Source organism: Sturnira hondurensis, unplaced genomic scaffold (assembly GCF_014824575.4).
Source record: "Sturnira hondurensis isolate 20B ecotype Veracruz unplaced genomic scaffold, ASM1482457v3 Scaffold0019006, whole genome shotgun sequence".
Lineage (NCBI taxonomy): Eukaryota > Metazoa > Chordata > Mammalia > Chiroptera > Phyllostomidae > Sturnira > Sturnira hondurensis.
The window spans coordinates 8,716,566-8,741,683 of NW_028091637.1; the positions used below are offsets into that span (position 1 = coordinate 8,716,566).

The 25,118-nt window shown below is 41.1% G+C and overlaps 1 protein-coding gene across 1 annotated transcript in view; it reads right to left on the bottom strand.

Moving 5' to 3' along the window:
- Window positions 1-25,118, bottom strand: part of GADL1 (glutamate decarboxylase like 1) — a 164,263-nt gene that overhangs the window by 109,567 nt on the left and 29,578 nt on the right. Inside the window, exons 3-9 of the mRNA XM_037070782.1 lie at window positions 22,764-22,890; window positions 20,421-20,511; window positions 16,832-16,938; window positions 15,988-16,103; window positions 9,935-10,014; window positions 9,758-9,812; window positions 4,548-4,664 (exon numbers count right to left, since the gene is read on the bottom strand). Of these exons, the coding sequence (XP_036926677.1) occupies window positions 4,548-4,664; window positions 9,758-9,812; window positions 9,935-10,014; window positions 15,988-16,103; window positions 16,832-16,938; window positions 20,421-20,511; window positions 22,764-22,890 (693 nt within the window). The remainder of the gene's footprint in view (window positions 1-4,547; window positions 4,665-9,757; window positions 9,813-9,934; window positions 10,015-15,987; window positions 16,104-16,831; window positions 16,939-20,420; window positions 20,512-22,763; window positions 22,891-25,118) is intronic.

A 25,118-nucleotide genomic window follows, 5' to 3' on the forward strand; every position in this document is an offset into this window, starting at 1 on the left:
GAATCAATACGGCATGTGCTTGACAAGGTGGGTAGAAGGGAATATAGGAATTCACAGCCAACTAGCGTTAGCAAGGTGGAAATGGATCCTGCTACTGAAAAATTAGATCTTGTCAGCCAAATAGTCTTCAAATATATTTGCAAATCAAAAAAAAATGTGAGATTGGGGAAAGAAAACCTTGCACTTAACGGAGTTATTCATCGGAGAGATAAATAGGAGCAGGGGAGAGGGAATGGGGAATAAGGAGAAGAAAGGAAACCCCACAGTCAATAAGTCTAGAAAGGAGGGAGGAAGAATCAATATGAGGAATAAGATAGTCAGTTTGGTTCTTGAAACTGAGCAATCTTCTGAGTCTAATTTGTAGGGCAGTGAAGGGCGGCTGCAGTGAGGAAATATGAAGGCACCGTCCTGGGCTCTGTTGAATGCTCTCCAAGGCTATTTACCCTGCACAACACTGCATTGAGAATGGAATTATTATCACTTCGATTTTTTAATAGAAAAAACTAATGTTCAGAAGTTGTAGGTAAGCTCTCCAAGGTCTCGCAGGTAATAAAAACCAGATCTTTTTGACAATAGCATCATCACTTAGGGAAAGTAATCAGTTGGCCAAATGGTAGAGTGCAGCATGGTTAATTGAGGGTGATGAAAGTACTATAGGCAGGAGATGAGTTAAGATACTGCCTAGGATATAGGCTATCCTATTTTAGGCTATAGAATTTAAAAAGAGAAGGAACCCCTAATATCATGTAGAAAGAGGTGGTAAGATTGTATGTACCATTGATGTGGAAAGTGAAAGAAATGAGACGTCTCCATGATCCTCAGAGTACTGCAAAATCTGAGCCCTTTGCTGAATAATAAGGTGTGGCCTTAAATCCCACTTTAAAACAGCTGTCTTATTCAGGGATGGAACTCCACAGTGAGTGTGTCACCTAAGATGCACAATTTAAGAAGGCACGCACTCCCAGAGTTCAGCTCTTGCAGGGCCCTCAGAGTGAAGCCCTCTTTAATCTGAGTCCTAGGAACCTCCCTGTGTCTCCTTAGTTCCAACCCTGCTTCCATGGACTAGAGTCCTCATCAACCCCATGGGGTTCCAAAGGTTTGCAAACTGGAGGTAGTATGCATGCAAATCCCACAGACTCCCAATCATAGGGTTGATGTCTTGGGGCTGTCTGTCAAGTCCCCTTCCCACTGCACTCTTTCCCCACTGGCATTCCCAATGGACTATGTCCAAATTAAGGCTGAGATACAGAGGCAACTGCCTTCAGCTCCTCAGAAATCTTTATCCTGGCTTACTGAGGATCTCCAGTTCTGGATTTTGAGATCTTGGCCTTCACAAACATTAAGGTGACTTACCTATGATGTTCTCTTACTTCCATTACCCACCCTAACCACTAACCTGCCTACTTTTCTAGAGCCTTTCATCCCCAACTTCATTGAGAACCTACTGGTGACAATTACGGTGACAATTGGGGACAATAAGATTCAGACACACCCATGTGCTCTCTTACTCTTTCCACCTGCCTCACGTGCTACACCCATACTCCTTCGCATCTCCTGCACTACCCTCTGCTCCCTCCTCCTGCCTCCCCACCCAAAGTGAATGATATTCTCCTGATCTTAGTGAGCTGAACTGAAGTTTTCAAATCACATGCATCCTTTCAAGGCTTTAGTTTGCTGGTTCACAGGGCCGTTGGGCAGGTTAGGAACAGCTGACCCACAAACTTATTCCTCAGAAAAGCTGCAGGGAGAAAAACAATGTATGTCCTACTTCTCTTTGCTTCACTTTCTAAATCCTGATGCTAAAATTTGCAAAAGCATCAAACAAATCACCTAAATGCTGAAGGAGCCTGGTTTTCCATCTCAATAAAGACGATCATTTATTGAGCTATCAGTATATGTTAGGCACCACATTTACCATTTTACTTACTTTTTTCTCTTTAATTACTTAGGTAATAAAGGAACGGTAGGACCAATCCTGAAAGGAAGGTGGAGGCAGGGGTAAAAATGACATCGAACAGCATGCACAGACCATGAATTTAAAGGCAATGTTTACTCCCACTCCGACACCTGGGAGTGAGGAGCAGGTGAGGGACTTTAGGAAACTCTGCTGGGGNTTTATTGAGCTATCAGTATATGTTAGGCACCACATTTACCATTTTACTTACTTTTTTCTCTTTAATTACTTAGGTAATAAAGGAACGGTAGGACCAATCCTGAAAGGAAGGTGGAGGCAGGGGTAAAAATGACATCGAACAGCATGCACAGACTATGAATTTAAAGGCAATGTTTACTCCCACTCTGACACCTGGGAGTGAGGAGCAGGTGAGGGACTTTAGGAAACTCTGCTGGGGGGGGGGGAGGGGGGTTTCGCAGCAGCCACAGCCTCTGCTCGGGAGAAGAGTTGAACCAGCCCTGACATCCTGTTTGGAGGCAGATGCTAGAATAATAATGTGCTCTCACAGAAGAGTAAGAGAACTGGAGGCAAAAAATGTCAACAAAACTAGAATTTTCCTTATTCAGTAGTTAAAAATGCATTGCAATTAACCAAACTTAAGACACTATCAAATGTAGGAGTCCCTGTTTTTGACCACTAATAAAAAAAATGATATCAGCATACCAATTGCAGACATATTAAAAATTCTAAGTGTGTCTTAGAATTCATAAATTGTGGTTCATATACAGGGCAACCTCATTTTTTGTAAACCCAGGAGAATAAGCAGTCAGAATTACATTTTTTTCAAAAAAGCAAATACCAGTTTTTAATAATTTAAAATATTACTTAGAATACTTCCAAAAGGTCAAAGTCATTATGGCAATTTTGTTAATTTTTAATCTTTAAAATTCATAAACTGTCCCTAGAATAAAAAGGTAGAATAGCTACATCCTTCCATATGAAATTTTATCAACAGATTCAATGCCTGCAATATTGAAGAGTGGATGAACACTGTCTCCATGTTAGAGCTAATTTCTTTAATAGGTCGGATAAACTGTTGTCCAATTTAATCTAAGACTACAGGCATTCATTATGGGAATAATTTGTGTGGCTTACATTTTTCCTTATAGGAGTGTTTCCTTCCAAAATTCAACCTTTAATTTTTAGAAAACCTACAAAGGTTGTTATTCATACTTACAAATCATCATTCTCTCTAAGCCCCATAAATCTCTTAATATCATTTCCAATTCAGAAACTGCTGTAGCTACTATTTTATGTAAACTATATAATCCATAGTTGATGTTTTTTATGAGAGCAGAATTTTCTAGTATAAATGCTGATGTATTTTATTTTCCCCCCTCATTTTCTCCATTAGAGAACTCACGTTATATTTTCTTCTAGGACACAATGTATTATTATGCTTCTAAGTTTATAAAAATCAGTAAGTTATAAGTTGAAATATAAACAGATACAAGTATTACAATCCCATTTAAAGAAGTCACAAATAACCTCCCTGAAAGATGGCCGCCGGCATACTAATAGAGCCCATAACTCTGGTGAATTTATATTAATGCTGCTTTTACCATACATTAGCATACTTTGAATGAAAGCCTGGAGTTGCTAAAAAGAAAAAAACTCTCCATGTCATACCTACATGCTTTACTTTGAAAGCATAAAATCGATGAAACTATAAAATTATTTGTATGTATACTCTCCAAATGCTCAGTTACCTTCCATCGAACAAATTAAAAATACTGTCCTTCCTCTCTGTCTGATAAGGAGGCTACGAGCCATTCACGTACCAGAGGAAGACACCCTCAAGTTTCCTCAGCACGTTCGGCTGTCCCTCCTACTGGGTTGAACCAAACTAATCGGCGCCCGATTTCACACGCACAGAAAAAGAAAGACCAAAATGCTCAACACGCTTTTATAACTGGCTGAGCTCAACCTTTAACATTAGATAAACAGAATTTTAAAAGTCACCTCTAATGAAGGAAAAAATTAGTATAAACAACCCCAGGATGTACACAATTAATCAGAAAAAAAACAACTCTTTAAGTTAAAAAAATTGTGAAAAATGTGTTATCACCGTCCCTCTCGGGTAATTATCTATAACAGATCTATATAAAACCTGCTTTAATTAGAGCACGAAATTACGTACGTTAGCATTTTGCATTTTCTGGCTGGTTGGTGTCATATAATTTTTAAGCTAGAAAATACTTTACGGACCACGTCAGCCATTTCTGTCTTTACAAATGAAGAAACCAAAGCCCAGAGGGCTGAGGTCACAGTGACAAGCAGGCCAACTTCGATCTAAAAATCAAAGTCTCTTGGCTCCATAGTCCCAATGTGTCCCCCACATCATGCTGCCTCAATGACAGTAGATTCAAGGGACCAAGGAAAATGGTGGGTGAGAGAAGAGGAAATAAAATGCAATCTAGAAACCTGAAAATTTACATCGTCTTAGAATATTCTTCTTTATACCTTACCAAAAAGACATTGTTATATCCCCTCATTAGAAATTTATATAAAAGTCGTTGGGGACTTCACATCCAGTCTCTGAGGATTACAGGATCAAAAAGTTGAACAGATGTGCACATACAGGTGAACTTACATCCACATGAAGCCAGAGGCCGTGCTTCTCGCAGATGTCGGCTATTTCATCCAGAGGGTCAAAGGCGCCCAGCACAGTTGTACCCGAGGTGGCACAGACAAGAAAGGGTGCTGCTCCCTGTGAGAAGGACCCACACATAAGAATTGTCACTGTCGTCACTAAATTTGTCCTGTACTAGGTTGGTAAATTATAAAGGCTGTACTACATCCAGATATTCATTTGGTTTCTTTGGAGATAATCATGAATTCAGTGAGTGTTTCTACACTTTTCTACTATATAGTCACATATTACAAACAAGTTAGGGAAACTAAGAAAACACTATGACAATATTAGCCCTTTGTCCCAACTCAATATTTTTCATCTCCTTTGCTTTCTGTAGCATTTTCCGTCCTTAGCTTTCCCAGAGAGAAAGTGACCTCATTTGCATCAGCCAACCAGCATTGGGCGTGGTTCCTAACTTCTTCTTGGGGAGAGTCCCTGGGCCTGCAGAGGGCCAAGGCTGCTACCCTTCCCCAACACAAAAAGGAGTGTTTGGGAGACAAGCAGCTCTAGGGACAAACCACGCAGGCCTGTGTGTCCGTCTCCCTGTGAAGTGAGTGCAGTTACAGAACAAAGAATGTGCTTGGGTACAAATTTGGCCTCAGAGGGGTGACAGCAATCTCTCTGGGATACATTCTCCAAAACAGGTGCTCAACAGAGAGATTTTTACGATGCGCTAGTCGAGAGAGCCTGCCTGACTCCTTCCATGATTACTCTTCATAAGGCTGGTGGCGGCATCGTGCAGAGTGAACAGGTGCCGGAGGGAAAGGGAGAAAAGGGGACACGGAGGACATGTGCAGACAGGATGGTCATTCCAGCCAAGCTAGCCAGCCCCTTGGCCCCACCACGGAATTCATGATAACTACTGTATTTTTTGGACTATAAGACACACTGACCCCAAATTTGGGAGGAAAAGGGGGGTGCATCTTATAGTCTGAATGTAACTTACCGGGATCGCTGTGTGTGGGGGGCATGGCATTGGAGAGGGGTCACAGGTTATTAAATATTTTACCACATTTTTTGCTTCAACATTTCCCCCCTATTTTCCTCCTCTAAAACCTAGCTGTGTCTTATGGTCTGGTGCATCTTATAGTCCCAAAACACAGTAGGTAGAGGAGATTCCGAGGGGCGGTTTCTTATAGATCCACTCCCCCGCCCCCCTCCAATGCCAGCAGAGATGTGTTGCAGGATTTGGAAGTACCTCAGAGGGAAAATTTTCAGACAAACATGGTGGTGGCGGGGGGTGGAGTAGGGAAGCAACAAGAAGTCAAAGATTCTGGATCACCTAAGGAATAAGTGACAAGAACGTTTACTGCCCGTTAAATTCATTTTTACCTCCATTTAGGATGGAGTCATTTTTTTTCCCTCAGTTTTATCTGGAAGTGCAGTTGTTCTTACAAAATACACGTACGTCCTATTTTACTGTAAGTGGTTGTATGGTCTGAACCAGACTCACTGCAGCTTCGCTGACCAATGACAGAAACATCATCTCTGAGTGGAAAGAAGGGCAGAGCTAGGGCACTTGGTCCCCATCTCAAAATTGAGATGCATCAGAATCAAACTGATGGTCCTCAATGAATCCATGTGCCATTTAGGCTGAGGGTTGTGACAGTTGTAATCTAGGCCACCCAAGCATCTCAGAGTGGGGGCAGTAGATGACAGAGTCCCAGGGAACCATGGGCTTTGAGAATTATTTCCTGCACTTAACTCCCAACAGATCGTATCTTTATCATGTCAGTAACCTAAAGGAAATGGAACCAGATTTATATCAATCATTAAAAGCAATAGGATGAGTAATTGACTAAAAGCATTTAAGGTGACTTCAGCAGTTGAGTTTTTCCTCATAAACTATACAACATCCTGACAGTGGTGAGAAAACACCTGTGCAAGCTATTATAACTTATTAATGACTTTTTCACCTTTTTTTTAAAAAAAACAATCTAGCTAGCAGCATCAGTCCTGAAATTAAATTTCTGCAGTCTGGATTTAACCTCCCAGATTTTTTCCTTTCACACATCTCATACGATTCATAAGAAAATTCAGTGGAAACAGAATTGATGGTGTGCTCACAATAAGCAGTCTTCCCTAAGGACATTTGTCATTTCAAAAGTCACACACAAGACTTCTCTCAAATACGAAGCGGTCATACTAGTTTTATCTCTTCATAAGCACTTCAGAACCTCTGATGCCTCTGCGGTTTTCACCACCAAGTAAAGGTCACTGCTCAACAGATTTTTAATGGATTGTGGCTGGCCAGGGAATTGAATCCCAGCAGGAAAAAAAGTGGATTCACCATTTCCTTCATCTGAAGCAATCCAAGTTAAAAGCTTGAAACAGAGCAACCAGGTCCGGAACGACTGGGAAAAAAATAAACTAGTTCATCAGGTATCATTATTTCAGAATGGACGTGAGGGTTGTCCTTGGTGAATCCAGGCTACAGTTTTAACTGACTTGAAAGAAAACGGAGGAAACATGCTAACACTCACCCTACTGCCCTGTTTTTAAATGTGCCTAAAGCAATTTTGCTCTGCAAAAACTTCTCTTTACCGGTTCTCAACTTTAGAATATGCCAGTTTCATGTACTTCATGCGTTAAAACAAGCCAACATTTACATAATGAAAATAATAATGACTGCAGTGGCATAAAATAAAACCCATCAAATACGCTCGAACACGAGTTCTTAGTAACACCAAACAAAAAGAAAAAGTAGACTTGACTCTCTTTAGGGAATGCTAGGCAACTAACTCACTATCCTGAAAATTAGTAAATAAGGGGGAAGAAGAAAACATCTATCCCGCTTCCCCTGAGAAAACTGTTTCCTTAGGGAAACCAAACGGGGGTGGGGGGAGGGGGAGGAGGCCTTCTTCCTTAGAGCAGCACGCCTGCCAATCAATGCATGAGGAATGGGACAACAACGAGAACATCACTTAATGAAACACGGGGTCTAGACAAGCATCATCCGGGCAGGACAACCCGGGAGGTGACAGGCTGGTGCAGAGTCCTGTCACGGGTGACCTGGCTATCCCAGAACCCACCAATCCAGGACACCACAGAAGGAGATCGGAGACGCCTGCTGATGGAAGGGCAAAATTTGCCCATGAATAATTCCTTGCAACAATTCCATCCGAATTTTACCCAGTCTCAAGGTCTAACTGCCAAACTGCAAGAAATATAAGAGAACAGATGGGGAACACAGAGGAGGGGAGCACTTAGAGTCTCAAATTTGTGATGTCATCTACAAATGCATAATGTGGAAAACTACCAGGAGAAAAGGCTTGCTTTCTTCAACAGACCAATTACAGAGTTAAAAAGGAGGGGGAAGCTATAGATTAAACAAGACTTATACGATGAATCAACCAGTGCAACACATAGACCTTTTATGAATCCTTATTCAAACAAACACTTTTTAAAAAGGGAATGGGATAAATTCTAACACAGAATACATATTTGATGACATCAAGAAATCATGTCCTATAATGGTATTAAATGTTCAAAAAGAGAGACTGTATCTCTTTTGTAGAAATACTGAAGTGTTTCTACAGCAAGAGATATGATATGTGGGATTTGCTTCATACTAATCAAGTCGGGGTGGGAGGGGAGAGGTATAGATGAAACGAAATGGAGCATGAGCTGACGACTTTTGCAATTAATGAATGGGTAGAGGAATGCTCATTGTATTAGTTTCATATTTACTTGAAATTTTTTGCAATGAAAATTTCCAAATTCAAGAAAGAAAAAAAGGTGGGAAGGGAAGAGAAGGAAGGAAGGAAGGAAGGAAGGAAGGAAGGAAGGAAGGAAGGAAGGAAGGAAGGAAGGAAACAGTAAGAAAGAGGAAGGGGGAGAGCAGTGAGTGAATCATATAAGCCAGACAAAAAGCACAATCAATATTCCCCGCCAACAAGCATTAATGACATTAAGAAAGTTCTTTTCCATAGCAATTTCTGTAGAAAAAGATAAAACTAGATTTTAAAAAGGAGAAAACTATCATTTGATATCTGTCGTTCACAGCAGAACAAACAGGCAGTGACCTAGAAGTATGCCCGAGTCAGAGAAATCCGGTCACCTCTGCCACCAGACAACTTCAAATCCACTTGTCACTGGGATATTAAAACAAACAAAAAACAAATACAGATCTAAGGACACACCTGAGGCCAAAACATCCACAATAAAGGCAAAAATTGTAAGCACAAAATTTTAGACCAAATATGATAATCTAGGATGCTCTTTTATTTAAAAAATTAAAATATAAATAGTAAGATAACAGACACATAATATCAAAACTTCAAACAATCAAAGTAAAAGAACCCATCTTTTCTTACAGTACAAAATCCTATGAAGAGAGAGGCAGTGAATCACAGCTCAGAGGCTGGGCTTTTCATTCTTCAGCAGTTGTAACTGACTTTGGGGCTACCTGTTGGAAAATTACGGGAAAAGAGTCTGAAGCTCCATGAGCAATGAGGACTGTGGTGGGATGGGAGCCAAGCAGTAAAGAAGTAGGAACACCTAAGCCAGCAGGCTTCTGGTCCAAGAAGCCAGATGATTGGCACCAAGACAGAGACACACCTAAAAAGCAGGTGTGGGGCCAGCCCTAGCCAGAGTGTAGTAGGCAACCTCGTCTGTGCCTTGCTTTCCCTAGCAACAGACATGTCAGGTTAATATATCCTGGCAGCTAAGAAAGAGAGAACATTCTGCCAGAGCTGAAATACTAGCCCCAGACCAAGTACAGGATGATGGTGATGAATGGGCTTTGGGGGGAAGCAACCTGGGCGGAGAGGCTGATCAAGAAATCAGGAGGCATTCTGAATATGACCAGAGAGAATGGGTTTGACCTGCAGAATTCGTGGTTGCAGGGGCCCTACTGGAGAGGCTGGCTTTACTTTTTAAGGGTAATTCTAGGCAAGAATCCTGAATACGGTGATGTCAGGGTTTCAGAGGCACTGGCCACCGAGGATGAGAACATGTAAGAAGCTCCACAGAACGTGAAGAGCCAAGCCCCAGGAAACAGAGCACCTGTACGGAAGTTACCCTGTTTTAAGTCTAGTGTGCTCCCTTCTCTGTCCCACACACGGAAATGGGTCTGGCTGCTTGCACCCCCTCCCTGGCAATCTCTCCCTCACACCCAGAGTCATGCATACCTTTCCTTTGCTTCTTTTGTCTCTCTCCCCTCTCACCTTTTTTTGGGCTTGCCAGATTTGCTTCTCCAGCTCCTCAGGTATCATTTTACCTCTAGGAGACATAGATTTGAGACTTTCAGTTATGTTTAGCTGTGAGCACGCTTTGGCACTGCTTTTTTTAAAGTATGAAGTTCCCCCTCCACCCACCAGGCTTCCGGATCCTGTCCCCATTACCTTCCATCTGTTTCCACAAAGCAAATATTCTCAGTACCAATCCCAAGAAAGGAGGCCGCCTTCTTCATGGAGTAGTGACACTAAATTAAAAGGGACAAGAGGGAAGAAAGAGACGTGAATACGCAGCAGGAAAAACTAGTGCTTATTATCTAAATGAATATAAGTTATATGGCTGAGCCCAATCTTTAAAACATTATTGCATAAAAGAAAGAAGTAATTCGGCTGAGCCCCTTAGTATCATAGTTGAGAACATTGACTTTGGTTGAAGTCAGAAACACCAGGATTTAATTCCAAGTTTTCCCTATCACAGCTATGGAAAGTTGAACAAATAATGTACACTCCCTAGTCCTCATTTGCTAATTTACAAAGTGGGCGCTTCAATGCCTATGCCTTCTTTACCACAGAATTAAATGCATAAATATATGGCCCTGGCCAGTGTGGTTTAGTTGGTTGGAATGTTGTCCCATAGACCAAAAGGCTGCAGGTTCAATTCCCAGTCAGAGCACATGGCTGGGTTGCGGGTTTGGTCACTGGTTGGGGCACATGCAGAAGCAGCGATCAGTGTTTCTCTCTCACATTGGTCTCTCTCTCTCTCCCTTCTTCTCTGTCTAAAATCAATGAGCATGTCGTTTGGAGAGTATAAAAAAAAGTGGGTTAATATATGCAAAGGGCTTAGCACTGGAATATGGAACAAACTTAGTGATGGAGGCTATTGTTTTCCATTCCATTGAGGAAATTTCCCTTCATGCTACTAATAAGACTCAGTAAAACCCTCTCAGGAGTGAGCAAGACTCTCAAAAGTTATAATCACGAATCACACGAGATTTTCATTATTTTCAAAAGCAAACAATGGGTTATAAATGCTGGTTTGACACTTGACTGATCTTGTTTAATATGGAATGTAAGACTGAAATTAAACACACAGGAATGTGGCTTAAAATCTTAACAAAAGTAATAATAATTCATAGACACATTATGTTATGCAGCCCTGGTACCAATGAGGCTAATGGCTCTGGAATTAGGTCTCATCTATTTCTTATTGGAAAAAGTAGTAGATGCTTCAGATTGTTGGGCCTTTTTACCCTACTACATAGAGCCTATAAAATAATTAGCATTCAAACTTTGGAGATGTCAGTCTTTGTACATTAGTGTGGACAGGTGGTCAATTAACTCTTTTTCATGCCAGAAAAATGGAGGTGCTAAAGGACATTATTGTACAAAAAAACCTGAGTAATTTAATTCCTAGGTATGAATACATTAAAAGAGTAGTCATGCCTTCACACTTAACTTGATACATTTCCTCAAATGCGGTCATTTTTTTTCCTTTTGTCAAGAGAGGTTATTGGAAGTCTTCTCTTTTTTTAACTCTATAAAAATAACTGTGGCCATAACACCATCAGGAAAAATGAAGGCATCTCAAATAATTCATTTCCAAATATCAAATAGAACCCATCCAAAATGCTTGGAGGATGCATTCATTTCAGGTTGTTGCAAGAACACGTGCATACTGAGGGGTAATAACATACACAAAAATGTAGTTAATTCTCTCCTTGCCACGTCAGCTCACCACAGCTAAGGTAACAATAAGGCCGGTTATTTCTCATCGGAGATCTGGGCTCAAGCCACCAAATGGCTGTGGATTTCATAATAATAAATAGTACCCTACCCCACTGACAACTGCCAGTAAGAAAAATCACATTGCTTTTTCCTTAGAAATAGCAAAATAGCTCCAACCAATAGGTCTGAAAAATAAAACACTGGTAATCAGAGTGAGGATAGCTTCAGTGGAGGCATCTTTGGGTACCTGGGGGCAGATGTCAATCTCAAATGCAGAGGAACAGATTAAAAACAGTCTGCAAAACTGAAGTCCAAACATCCAAAAGCATCAGAGGAAGAAAAGAACTCTGGAAGGGGAAAAAGGAAATAAAAAAAGGGCCAGGCTTTAGACGTGCTGGGTAGTTGCAGGGACAGGGAAACCTAGAAGGCTGGGGTTCAGAAGTAACAGATGAGTGTTGAAACCAACCGTGGCCTGCCCCCATCACTGGCAGAAGAGAAGTCGGCCAACTGAAGACCCAATCCCAATCTCCGCCTGGGTTCATCTGCCTACAGAAGATGTAAAAATTTCAGCGGGTGCTTATTTCTACAAAGTTAAAACAGCAAGTGCCCACATGAAAGACAGATTGCACTCAAGTTTTCCTTTCCAGTTCCAGCAAGGATTTTCTTTCTGCGACCTTGGCTTTCTCAGTGAAGCACTGCTTCCCCCCGTCCTGTGGATGGTGTTCCATATGCTTAGACTCTTTCTAGTGCTGCTTAGTTCAATGCTCAGATTGGCTCTGGATAGTGTGGAGAGCAAGGTATGTGCATCTTCTATGTTAGGGAATGAAGAAAACCAGTACTTCTCCAAGAGCACACAGCTGGTTCAAGTCCTCCAGCAGCTGAGCCATTGGCCAGGCGGACTACCCTGTGCTAGGCATGGAATCCTAAAAGCACCTGTTTGCCTGTGAAGAACACCTGCAATGACACCCAAACCGCCCGGTCAATCTTGCCCAGAGAGCAAGGCCAGGAATAGGGTGAGTAAATGAGGCACCTCAGGTGCAAAATCTAAGGCAGCACATGTACCCGAGAGTCCCACTCGCCTCCCCTCACCTCGGCCTCCAACCTGCTGGAGGGGAGGTAGCACAATTGATCGATGGCCTGGGAGCAAAAACAGTTTCTTTTCTCCCCTCACTGCTTAGTGGCAAATGAATACTACTTCATGTTGATTCTCCAAATGGTTTGAATTACAAACCTAGGATTTCTGTAAATTCAAGGAATTCATATGTAACTGCTAATCAAGCCACATATTATGATTATTGCTGCTTTTCCCCTCAAACCCCTTCTCTTTGGTTCCTATTTAGCCTGGAGAGACTACTTTGAATATGTTGACAGTGCAGGGCTCTCTGTCATGAAATATAGTCAGAACCTGAAATACGAAAACCACCATAAGTGGTAGGTGGCTACATATATTCTGCATTCCATAGTTCAAGGCAGAGATGAAGTAATTATCCTGGTCAATCAGGGGCAGAATAAACACTGGGAAAGTAAGACCACCTAGTGAGCAGTACAAGAAAATACCCACATGGCCATGTGCCAACATGTAAAAGAAAACAAAGAAGGAATAGCAAAAAGATTAACATTAGGGTTCCAAACCATTTAGGAAGCATGACCTCCTTTAATTCTTTATGTTTAACTAAATAATGAATTGATCTGTTGTAACAAATGGTGGAGGGGGGTCATAAAACATGGATTAAAATAATGCAAATACTATGACCAGAGTCTCTTTGTCAGAACAGGGAAAGGAATGAGCTACACAGTGGAGTCTGGATGGCTGGGGTGAAAACACGTAGTCAAGGCTGCAGTGTGTTTGAAGTTATGACATTTTTCCGTGGAATTCACATTAGTGAATCAAAATGTATGCTTGTTATCCCTTGCCCCCAGGGTGATGGTATTGGTTTAGATTAGGTCCTGATGGTGAGACCAAGATGAGTGTCTTATGAGAAGAGGAAGACAGAGACATTTTACTCCATCCACAAGCACGGACAGAGGAAAGGCCACGTGAGGAGTACCCAGTGGTCTACGAGTCAGGAAGTGGGATCTCACGAGACCCTGAATCAGCAACTTGCTCTTGGACTTCCCAGCCTAGAGAACTGTGAGAAATAAGTGTCTACTGTTTAAGCCACCTCATACATGATATCATGTTATGCCAGCCAAAGCAGACTAAAACACACATCTAGTTCTTGGATTTATGGCTTCACCTTCTGCTGGCCTGTTAGCCATGGCAAACATTCTGCCTCTTTTTGCATCCATATCTTCCCCAGAGACTAAACAAACAAACAAAAAATACTTAGTTCTGATTTCATAACTGTGTGAGGTTTCAATTTAGTCCCACTCCCAATTTTCCAGACTTTTATGGAATTTCTTACCCCTTTCCAGGGCAATTGTTCTAGCGAGTTTCAAGTCAAATGAAGAAGGAAAAAGATCTTTGCAAGGTAAAAGCACTGAGCTGATACCAGGATCCTATTTAACCAGCTTACCTAAGCATGGAAATAGAAATTCAAATGCAGGAAGGACTTTGCATTTCTGATATGCTAGGGTTCCTCAAACTGAAATACCAAGAGTTGGAATCCAGGGGGTGAAACTCGACTCCATGATACTCCCAAATAATCAAATATGTTCCCCAGATGTCCATATTCCCAAATAGTCTTCTCTTGCTATAGAAACAATGTCTCATGAAGAAGGGCCTTGGGATGGCTTAGTAATGAATCTCAGACTACAAGATATTCTTAGACACCTCCCAGCATTCAATGCCCATTTTGCACTTAGCGCTGAACTAACCACAGTAAAGGTCAGAGAGGAAAGGAGGAAAATGTGGGGGTGGTCAGGTGTTCTTGAACTGTAGACCTCTGTGTTCAATTGGTCTTTCTACAATAATTATGCAGCTTTTGCTCTTGAAGGAAAATAACAGATACAGGAAAGTGCAGCTGGAAATAACAGAGAATTTTCAGATTTGACTGGCCTCGCATGTTTGACAAGAGGCCTAGCATGATTGCAGAAGGTAGATAAACTACATTCTTCCTGCCAGGGATGTGGGGAAGAAGCTTTGGTGGAATGGAGAGAGGCACACACTGGAATCACACAAAAATAGAAAAGGAAAAAATAATCTCTTCCAGATAAGACAGCATGTAAATTATAGCACCTATTCTGTCCACATAAGTGTAGCTAGATTATTCTTCTCTCCTTAATAATAATAGCTAATATCTTTGTCTATCTTGTATGTGCTAGATGCTACTTTACATGTATTAATTCATTCAGTCTTTCCAACAACTCCCTAATTGGTGACTAACAAGCTCCTGTGCCATTGGGTTGCTATAATGGCCCAAACTGTTCACTGCTCTGTGTCCATACCCTTTGCCAGATGACTTTGCAACAAATCTCCTTAAGAGGTAGAGCATTTTCTTATTTCTTGGATCAGGGCTCCTAGACGTGACTTAGTTTGCCAAGAAAATAAGGGAGAACTGACAAGGCGCCAGTTCTGAGCCTAGAACTCAAGCATACCAGTATGCTTCCGTGCTGTTCTTTCCCTGCGCCATTGCCACAAGAACACACCTAGACCGGCCTGCTGGAGAGTGAGAGGCCATAGAGCAGAGAAGACTCACTAGAGCCATCCGAGCTGAGGCACTCCTGGACCAGCCATTGGCCAGCCAACCTCCAGACAGGTCAGGGAACCCTGCAGGAGTAGCTGTACTGCCCAGCTTATCCCAAGACTTATAAGCAATCATATATATGGTTCTATGCCACTCTGTTTGGGGATAATGTACTGCATACTAGGGTCAACTGTTATGCTTAGTTTTGCAATTAGGAAACTAAGACTCGGAGGAGTTAATCGACTTACCCAAGGTCATTCAGATGGTAAGTAGTAAAGACAGGAAATGAATCCAGGCAGCTTAGTTCAAAGCACCTACCAGACCCCCTTACTTAAGTGAAAACTAAAATGAGTTAGGAGATTGTGGCAACATCCAATTATCTGTCTGTCTGTTTGTCTGTGTGTGTGTGTGTATGAGAAAGACAGAGAGAAAGAGAGAGACGTTCATTATTACTGAATATGTCCTTTTCTTCTTGAAGAGTCCTTGTGTTAGTCATTCAAAGCAATCAATTTTCTAAGGAAATGTGAGTAGATGGCATAGCTGAGATCAGTACCAATCATCCAAGTTCTAATAAATGAGATATTCGAAGAAGAGGTTCACAGAAAGAGACAGCACTTTGAAAGGAAACATTCTCTTTTCCTAGAGAAAATATATAGACTATAAATTTTAAATAAAGATGATGTACAAAATTGGGTGGCTAATATCAAGCCCATCAGAATTTCTTTTGGAATGAAGTATGATGTTATACTTAGGCATATTAGTCACACATAGAGAGAAGAAAAGCACATCAGGAATCCACAAACAAACAGGGCCCTCTTACATAATGCATGCTCAGAAAATTTATACCTGCCATCAAACCTAATTTCTTACCTCTGCAGATGTGAAAAGGATTAATCTTGGCAACCCGGACAGCCCCTTTTCCTTAATATCTGGACAATATTTGTATCTAGCTAAATTCATGGCATACATATTGGACACTGAGCCACCTGCAAAGACAAAATTGAAATGGCATATTTATAGCGTGAAGTTATAGCTCCCTAAGTGCTGACTACAGTGGAAAGCACGAATGGCTGTGGCTACTCTGTTCTAATGACAAATCGCTATGGAAGTCATCTGCACACCACACCGCCTACCCCATTACTCTCGCAAACTTCCTAGTCTCTACTTCCTACAGTTTCCCATCTCTGCAAAGCGGGAAGTGTTGGTCTGTTCTCTTACTTTAGAGTGTTTCCTAACTAAAAGTTTCAATCTATGAGCTCTGTACCCAAGTCTCTGTAGTTAATAATACTAATTTGGTCTGTCACTTGATCAATAAAATGACAATCCATGCTCATCTCTGCTTCCCCCAAACAATGATTGGTGGACAAATAAAATATGATTTAGGAAGCTTCACGGGTAAAATTGATCTAAAACCCTAAAAAGTTTATTATAGCCCTTCCAAATGCCCAGCAGCAGGTACATTCATTTGTGTTAAGTATAAAACCTAAATGGTAAATAGCTGATTTGTTTGCCATTCATGTCATTAATTTTGCATTTATGGGAAATAGTATCACTCTGGAAAATGGCACAAGCCAAAATCTCCCTCAGTGGTATTATTAATTTTCAACTTTTTGTAATGTATAAATCTGCAAGGAGTTGTTCCTCATTTAACACATGGATACATTTTTGGACACCTGTCAATGGAAGGGAGATGGCAATAACTAATTGTACTTACCTGGGTTAAATATTCCATCCCCTTCTTTCCAGCCAATAAATTCAATCATTTTCTTCAGAACCGCTTCTTCCACTAACAGAAACACTGGGGACACCTCATATGTATAACTGGATAGATATAAAAAATACTTCACTTCTATGACTAGAGTCAAACCATCCCTTTGGTGTCCCACGAAATGCACAAAGAGTTCTATTAAACCAAGCGGCTGTTGAAGGGTAGGTAGAGCCTTTGGAAATGTGTCCATTGGAAATAGAGAAATACACAATCAGCGCTAGTGCGAGCTGTGGTTATTTAAATGGAGGTGGCCTTAGGGGCTGCAAGCTACTGCAGCAGTCTTGATTTACAGAAAAGCTTCAAGTCCATTGGGAGAGATGAAAGCAGTGCATCTGGATTCTTTGCATTAGTCATTAGCAGTAACCATTTCACTCTTTAGATGATGCTTTGGATGCTGGCTGAAGGAAAACCATTGTCATGGTAACCAGGTTTTATTAGGTTACTTCTGTGCACACTAACAATCAGCTCGAGATATCCTACACGGAAATGACCCACCCTGGATGAGAGCGTCCTCCACCACACTCCTGTGTTTGTACAAATGGGAAGTAGTCTGTGGGACGTGCCTTATAATGGGATATTTTTACTGCAAAGCACTACCCAGGTCCCCTGTCAGCGAGAAATGTGTTGCTTCAGGCTGGAAGGTTGTAGTCAGAGAGCACTGGTAATCTAACCTTTCTAGGCATTTCCTCAGCTGCAGGGAGCCACCTTTCCTAAGGTCAAACTCTTTCCTGCAGTGGTCTACACCTGGCAACTGATCCAGCTGGAGGTGCAGAGGCTTGGCCATGTGGGTCCGACGGTAGACCACTCTACCAGGCCACTGAAGTCCCACAGGTTCCCCGGGGTCAGCCTCGATTTTCACTGAGCCCACAGGGCAGCTTGACTCCCATTTCTGACCGCGTCTGTTTCCTTCCTCGCTGGTCACCCATGTTGATCCTAAGGGTATCCTCAATAAACATCTCGCCCGAAGATTCCATACAGGGTAACTACCCAGGGAGCCCTACCTGGGGCAGTAACCATGCCCAGGTTTGTAGTGTCTGAGTCTCTTCTTCCTCCAAATAACTTGAGGAAAGAAGAGACTCAGACACTATCGACAACCTCCTTTAACTATTAAGTGAAAACATTAACCTGTATCTATATACACACAAACACACACACACACACACACACACACACACACACACATATATATATATATACATATTTATATATAAATATGTAAACTAAGCAGATATTTAGATTTATAGTCACAGAATTTAATGTGATTATTTTAACATCTGGAAGGGGAAACTTTGGGAAGGAGAAACAAAACACCTACTATGTATCGCCTCCCTATGTGTCACTTTCCAAGCAATCTAAGTTCTATTTTTAAACTGTGTTAGGAAACTGGTTTATTCATATCAAAACTATTTTTAAAAGTATGCATGTTTATGTGTACCTACAAATGTAAGTGAAATAATCATTCACTTTTTTGTAAGAAAAACAAATTAATATTAGACCTATCTTTAAAAACTAGCTCAACTGTCCACCTGGGAATAAGCCTGGAGGTGGAGGGCGGCATGGAATGATCTCATGGCTTGGTCACATTTTGAGTGGATTATTCAGCTGAACAGCAACTTAGTATTTCAAAAACCTCTAAAGATTCCAGCTACAAGAACTCGGATGAGACATTAGAAAGCCCAGGACGTACAAGGAAAGGCTTGCAGAGGTGTGTACGTCGACCGCCTCTTCTGACTCACCTACCGAGTTAATGCTTCTGCCCGTTGTAACCCATTGTCCTGCATCACTCCACCAAACACTGACATCACCAGAGGCACCCATGTTGCTAACCTAGGGGTCATGTCTTAGTCTTTGTCTTAGTTAAATACTCAGCCACACGGGACTCTGGATGAACTCTCCTCAGTGGCTCCCAAGCTTTCCCGCTCAATCTCCTCTCCCCATGGCAGGCCGACCTTTTCTCCTCACCATGGAATAGCAGATGTCCTTAAGGCCCAGTCCTCAGCCCTCCTCTCTCCTCATTCAATACACTGTCCCTCCGGCTGTATTTCTCCATCTCCTGCTTTGTTTTTATTTTTAAAGCATCTCCATCCTTCTTATTAAAATTATTAAAATTACTTGTTAAACACACCCACAGAAAATCAGATTGAATTCATCCGGTTTGGGACCTAGGCTTTATTTTTTTTTTAAAGTTCGCAGGTTGAATCTAACGAGCGGAAAGGGTTGAGAATTATTGATTTAAGGAAATTCATTCTTGACCCCTGCTTCAATTCCCATCATTCACCAGTAACTTCGAAATTTCTTCTTTTCATATAGACATCAGAATGTCAGTCCCATAGACCTCTCATCTTGGTAGTATATATACTCTTAGATATCGCAAAGTCACTGCAAAATTAAATGCTCACAATTGAAGATTGAATTCTTGCTCTTGCCTTTTCCACCCTATACTTGAAAGCTCAGCTCCTCTTCCAGTGCTCATCTCAGTGAATGACATGACCGTCAACCAAGCTGTGAAACCCAGACATGCGGGTGTCATCTCATAAACTTCCCTCCTTTCTTCATTTCCCAGATCCAGTATATTGTTCAGTTCTGTCTGTTTTATCTTCTAAACACAATATTTTTTTGCCTCTGTTCCTACCACTATTCATCTAAGTCTGAGCTATTATCATCTCTCACCTGACTAAGGTAATGCCCTCTTACTTGGTCCCGTCCAATCCTCTTTCCATATTTCCAGTGATATTTTCAATAAGAAAATGGCACCTAATAATTTAGAAAACTTCAATGGCTTTCCATGGTACTTAGAATAACTCACACACATGCCCCTCTGGGTCCTACAGGCCTGGCTCCGATCTCTCTCTCCAATCTTATCTTTCATTACACTCTCCATAGTTCTCTCAGTTACACCCACAGTGACCTTTCAGTTTATAGCATGCCTTATGTTGTCTCCTGCCACAGGGCCTTGGTATGTGCTGTTCTGTGTTTAGAACTCACCTCTCCTGTGCTCTTACCATTAACTTGTACTCACCCTTCAGCTCTTAGCTATAACTTCGTCTGAGAAGACTTCCTAGGGCTCCCAATGGGGAAAAATTGTCCCACTTATATTTATAGAATCATGCTCCTCTCCTTCACACAAGAATCATAATTTTATATTAATTTATGTGCATATTGTGACGAATTTGCATGGAGCTCTCTATATCACTAGATATTTTGCTTCATGAAGGCAAAGTCGAGATTTGTTCCTACTCAAAGTATCCTTCAGTACTCAGCACAGACGTGGTTTTTCATGCCGGAATAGGTTGAATGTGGCTTACTAGACGTTCTCACCTGTCAAATGGAGAAAATACCTGCCTGACCCTCCCAAAGTACCACTGTCAAATCAAACAGCTCTTCGACTGCTACGGTCATAAAACTATTCCATTATTTGTGATGACACTGTACCAATGAAACCATTAACTAGAAATCCATGAAATAAAAGTGCATCTACTTAAAAAAACATCTCTAATCCGTGTTTGGTGTCAAGTTCCAGTGTAATGATACTTACACACTTGGATTTAATGCTTCTGTCATAAATCGGGCCACCAAGGAGTAATAATCAAGTCCAGCATACAACTGGTTGAAAAATCTTGGGTGGTCTGTAAATTCAAAGAATATTTATTTACACAGCAATAAAAAAGAAGAACTATCAATACCATATAGCAATTAATATACATAAATCTTTTAGATAATAAAAGGAGCTGGACACAAAAAGAGTATATGTTGCATAATTCCACTTATCTGACAGTTAGTACCAGGGAGAGCTGATCTATGGAGCTGGAAGATGGAATTCTGGGTAACTTTGGGAAGGAGATGCTGATTACAAAGGGTCTTGAGATGCTTCTAGAATGTCAAGAATGGTCTGTATCTCTATCTGGGTGGTGGTTACTTATATAGGAATACATACAAATTCAACAATCTGAGAATTTAAGATTTATCCATTGTACTGAATGCAAATTATATCTCAATTTTTAAAAACATTTCAAACTTAATCATGCCCAAAGGAAACAAGCGCTATAGACCCACCTCCTAGCCTTTTCTACTGAACAATAATGTGTTTCTGAGCAAAACTTGAGCAATCATTTATGAGCATTGGTTTGTCTGCTCCTTTCTTTCTACAACCCAGACCCATACCAAAACCCTCAAGGTATGGGCTATTTGAACACTGTGTGTACATGTGTCAAATGTCAAAGCCTGCTACCTTTATCCTCTGAAAATACTGATACTAACTTCTCTAAATTTGCATGTATTTCACTCACTAACAGGGTTCACTTCAGGCTACTGGCAACGAGTGGCCTTTTTCTTTTACAGATTGGACCATTTTCATACTGCAACTGGCATTATGTAGATGGAGAAAGACGTGACTCATTATGCAGCTTACATAAACTCCCTAATTCAACTCTTTGCAAAGGCAAGTTGCCTTTAAGACTCAAACAACTTCAGTTCCAGCGTTCTATTTTTTCCCTTCCTATAAAAGGTTCCATAAAGGTCCTTGGTTGGACACAGTGTGAATATTCACACTGAACACCAGGCTAACTGCCTTGACGTTCTGAGCCATAGGAAGCCCAGCATGACCAAGACAAAGATGCAGGATGTGTATTTCCAACTCTGAGTATCTGAGAACCATTTCAGTGAGTGACCTTTCATTCCACCTTCCAGCTTTTAGTTGGAGCTTATTTTCCTTTCAGCTAGGGGTTCGTGAAAAATAAAGTATTGAAAGAAAATGTCTTTTGTTAAATAAAACATGAAAAATTGCCCCTAATCTGGCAAAAGAAACCAGACATTACTACAAGTAGTTTTAATAAGATTTTTTTGAGTTCTGTGTTAATTTATGATTGATTTCCATGGTAACATTATGGGAAATATCCAGTAAGCTGGAAAATCTACTGCATAAATGTCATTCTACACTTCTGATGTACTATAATAATAAGATATGTATCTCTGCTTTTGAAATGCTAAGTGGATTTTTGATACATACACTAGACTTTCCCAAAGGAATATAAACCAATTATTTTTAGCCAGGACTTTATTATGTTCCTTCCACTAAATTTTGTTCAGTGTCAGGATTCACGCAGCACAATGCCTATACGGTCTTGAGACTAGATTACCTTTACATCACACTGAGAAATTCATATTTTGGAGAGTTACTCTCCTACTTTTACAACCTCTTCCCGGGGTATATATTAACAGTAGGTTGGAATGGATTCAGCACAAAACTGGGATTATGTTACTGCATTTACAAAGATCACAGTTGTTAAGCTTTATTGTGAAGCTATCACAGCATAAACTTACTATGTACAATATTCATTTTATACCTCCGTAAACGTTTTTTCTTTTTGGTCTTGCTAGAGTTGATAAAATAATTTGTTAATTACCAACTGCCCCAAGTTAACACATATCTTCCAAATAAATCTATTTCTATTTCTATTAAAAACATACTCTTGAACATTTTTTGCATATTTTGTGGTCATCAAGATATAAAACCCCTTACAAATTCCACAGTTAAAATATCATTGCCCATTTGGGCCAATATAAGAAATGATAAATGGCTGTAATGATATATGGCCTTGATTATACATGGATGATGAGGATTGCCAAGGAGCAAATAACATTTATATATGACCACTAACACCAACAGTGTTGCTATCATTTTATTTTTGGCCTCTACAGCAAATCTGTGATAAGAATTAATGGACCATTTAAAAAATACCAGAACCGCTACATTTTGATCAAGGTTTCTCATCCCATAATCACTATCCTACTCATCCTTACCACCAGGTAAATACATGCTGAAGAACAAACATCTAAGAACTTGTCAGAGGTACAGATCGAGGAAATAACAAATTCGTACTGGTTTTGACACTGTAGCGTATGACATCCCGGCAGAGTTCCAACAGCCTGTGGTGTGGCTCCCCCGTGTCTCTCAGCTCCAAATCAAGAAGTTGTTTCAGTTGTTCAGGAGGCTGCCATTCACAAACCTGGAGGGTTAGCAATGGAACAGCGCACTGAGCACCCATGAGAGCCAAATATTGAACAAATGTTAGAAGTAAGTTTAATGTGACCAGCAGATGCAGTTTGAGGATGGAAGAGGCCAGAATTAAGGTTGGAATAGCATCCTTGCCTGATGGTCTACTATCAACCTAGCATGCCCATTCCTCTGCTCCAATATTTCCAGTGGGTCCCCATAGTCTTCAAAGTAAAGCCAAAGTCCATACAACAACCTAAAATGTCCCTGTACAATTGGCTTCCTCCCAGTAGTGTTTCCTTTCCATCCTCATCTAGCACTGCTTCCCTCCTGGATGATTCTGCTACACCACCCTGGCCTCCTTGATGTTCTTAGATGCACCAGGCAAGCTCCCACCTTAGTGTCTTTGCTCTGTTTGGGCCCTCTCCCTGGAACGCTCCTCCTCCAAATAGCCTTATAGCTAACTTTCGCAGTGCCTTCACCACTCTCCTTGAATGCCACCTTCTCAGGAGTCCCGATTCTCTTACTAAAAGCCACAAGCTGCCCAGTTCCCTATCTCTGTCCATCTCCCCTAACTTTTCTGCTTTTCATTCTCTATGAGCACTTAACGCCTTCCAACATTTATTTTGTCCTACATAATCTCAACGAGAACACAGATATCGGTCTGTTGGTTTACTGGTACCAGAAAACTAACACAGATCTTGCTACCTAAGGGGATGCTCAGTAAAGTGGTGATGAATGAATAAATAAGTGAATGAAGAAAGGCACAAAGAAATAAGCAAGACTCCTATCATGACAAGCTCTCTGTGGCATGTTGCAGAGTTTAAACTTGGCACTAGGGAAGCCATTGGAATGTTTTGAGCAGGGGAATGATATGATTATATTTGTGTTTTGGACAACAGCTTTCATTCTTACATGGAGATTCCAGGTAAAATTGGAAATAAAGGTTACTGTAATAAATCAGTCAAGAGATGATTGGTAGGCTGGATGAGAATAGATATTGTATGAATGAAGTATTTCTAGAGATATTTAAATGAAGAATCGATAGAATGTGGAAATCAATTTCACAGTCAGAATGAAGTATCTGCTTGGATACATGGGTGGACAGTGGTTCAGGGTGGGTTGAGAATGACGAGTTTTGAGGACATGTAGCCTAAAGATTCTCAGGACCTCCAAAAGGGGTGTGGCCACTGGCCTGAAGTTCTTGTGAAAGATGAGGGAGAGAGGTTCAGGCATACACTGTGATAATCTAACAAGGTTGACATGGCTTAGAGAGAACCTGCTACTAAGAGGAAAGCATGTAGGATCTCACCTGAGCAATACCAACACCTAAGAAATGGGCAAAGGGAGAGGAGCTCACGTGTGAGGTGGATTCTCCCTACTGAAAAGGCAGGGAGAATCCTAGAAGAGGTTCATGCTATTAAGGACAAAAAGAATTTTCCCCACTGTCAAATCCTAGCGAGAAGCCAAATTAGATAAAGACTGAGAAGCGCTGAGTTATTGACAAGGAGGTGTTCTTGGCAAGGAGCAGTTTAACTTCGAGGTAGGAGTGGAGGCCAGATTGCTGTAAAATGAGGGTGTAGGAGGTGAGGAAGCGGAGGGAGGGACAGGGACGATCTTCACAAAGTTTGGCTGTGGAAGGAAGGAGAGAGACAGGGGAGTAATCGGGAAGTGAGAAGACTCCCCAGTGGGAGGTTGGGGGAAACAAAAGGAAATACCACGTTGTCCAAGAGGTATGAAATTAAACTCCGATGTTAGGACTACAATAGGCAGAGGGAAAGCAAAAGCAACTGAAACAATGAAAAGAAATAACTACTGATTCACACAATGTGAGTGAATCTCAAATATGTTTTGCTGAGGGAAAGTAGCAAGAATCCAAGGGCTACTGGTGATAATGATTTCAAGTGTCTGACATTCTGGAAGAGACAAAAACTACAGGGATAGAAAGCAGATCAAAGGCTGCCAGGGTCTAGAGTGGAGGGGGTCTGACTGCACCAGGGCACAGAAAAAAATTAGGGGCAGTGATGAAACTGTTCTATTGTATATCTTGATTATGGTGATCGTTACATGATTTCTCAAAAATCATAAGCAGTACACCGAAAAGAGCAAATTTTACTGAATGGAAATCATAATTCTTTTTTTTTAAAGGCACCGAGAAAGCCTTTCTGCCACAGAGGGTAGTAAAAGTAATCATCTCATGAAGTGTGGAGATGTATAAGGAGGTCACCTTATTTTTTTATT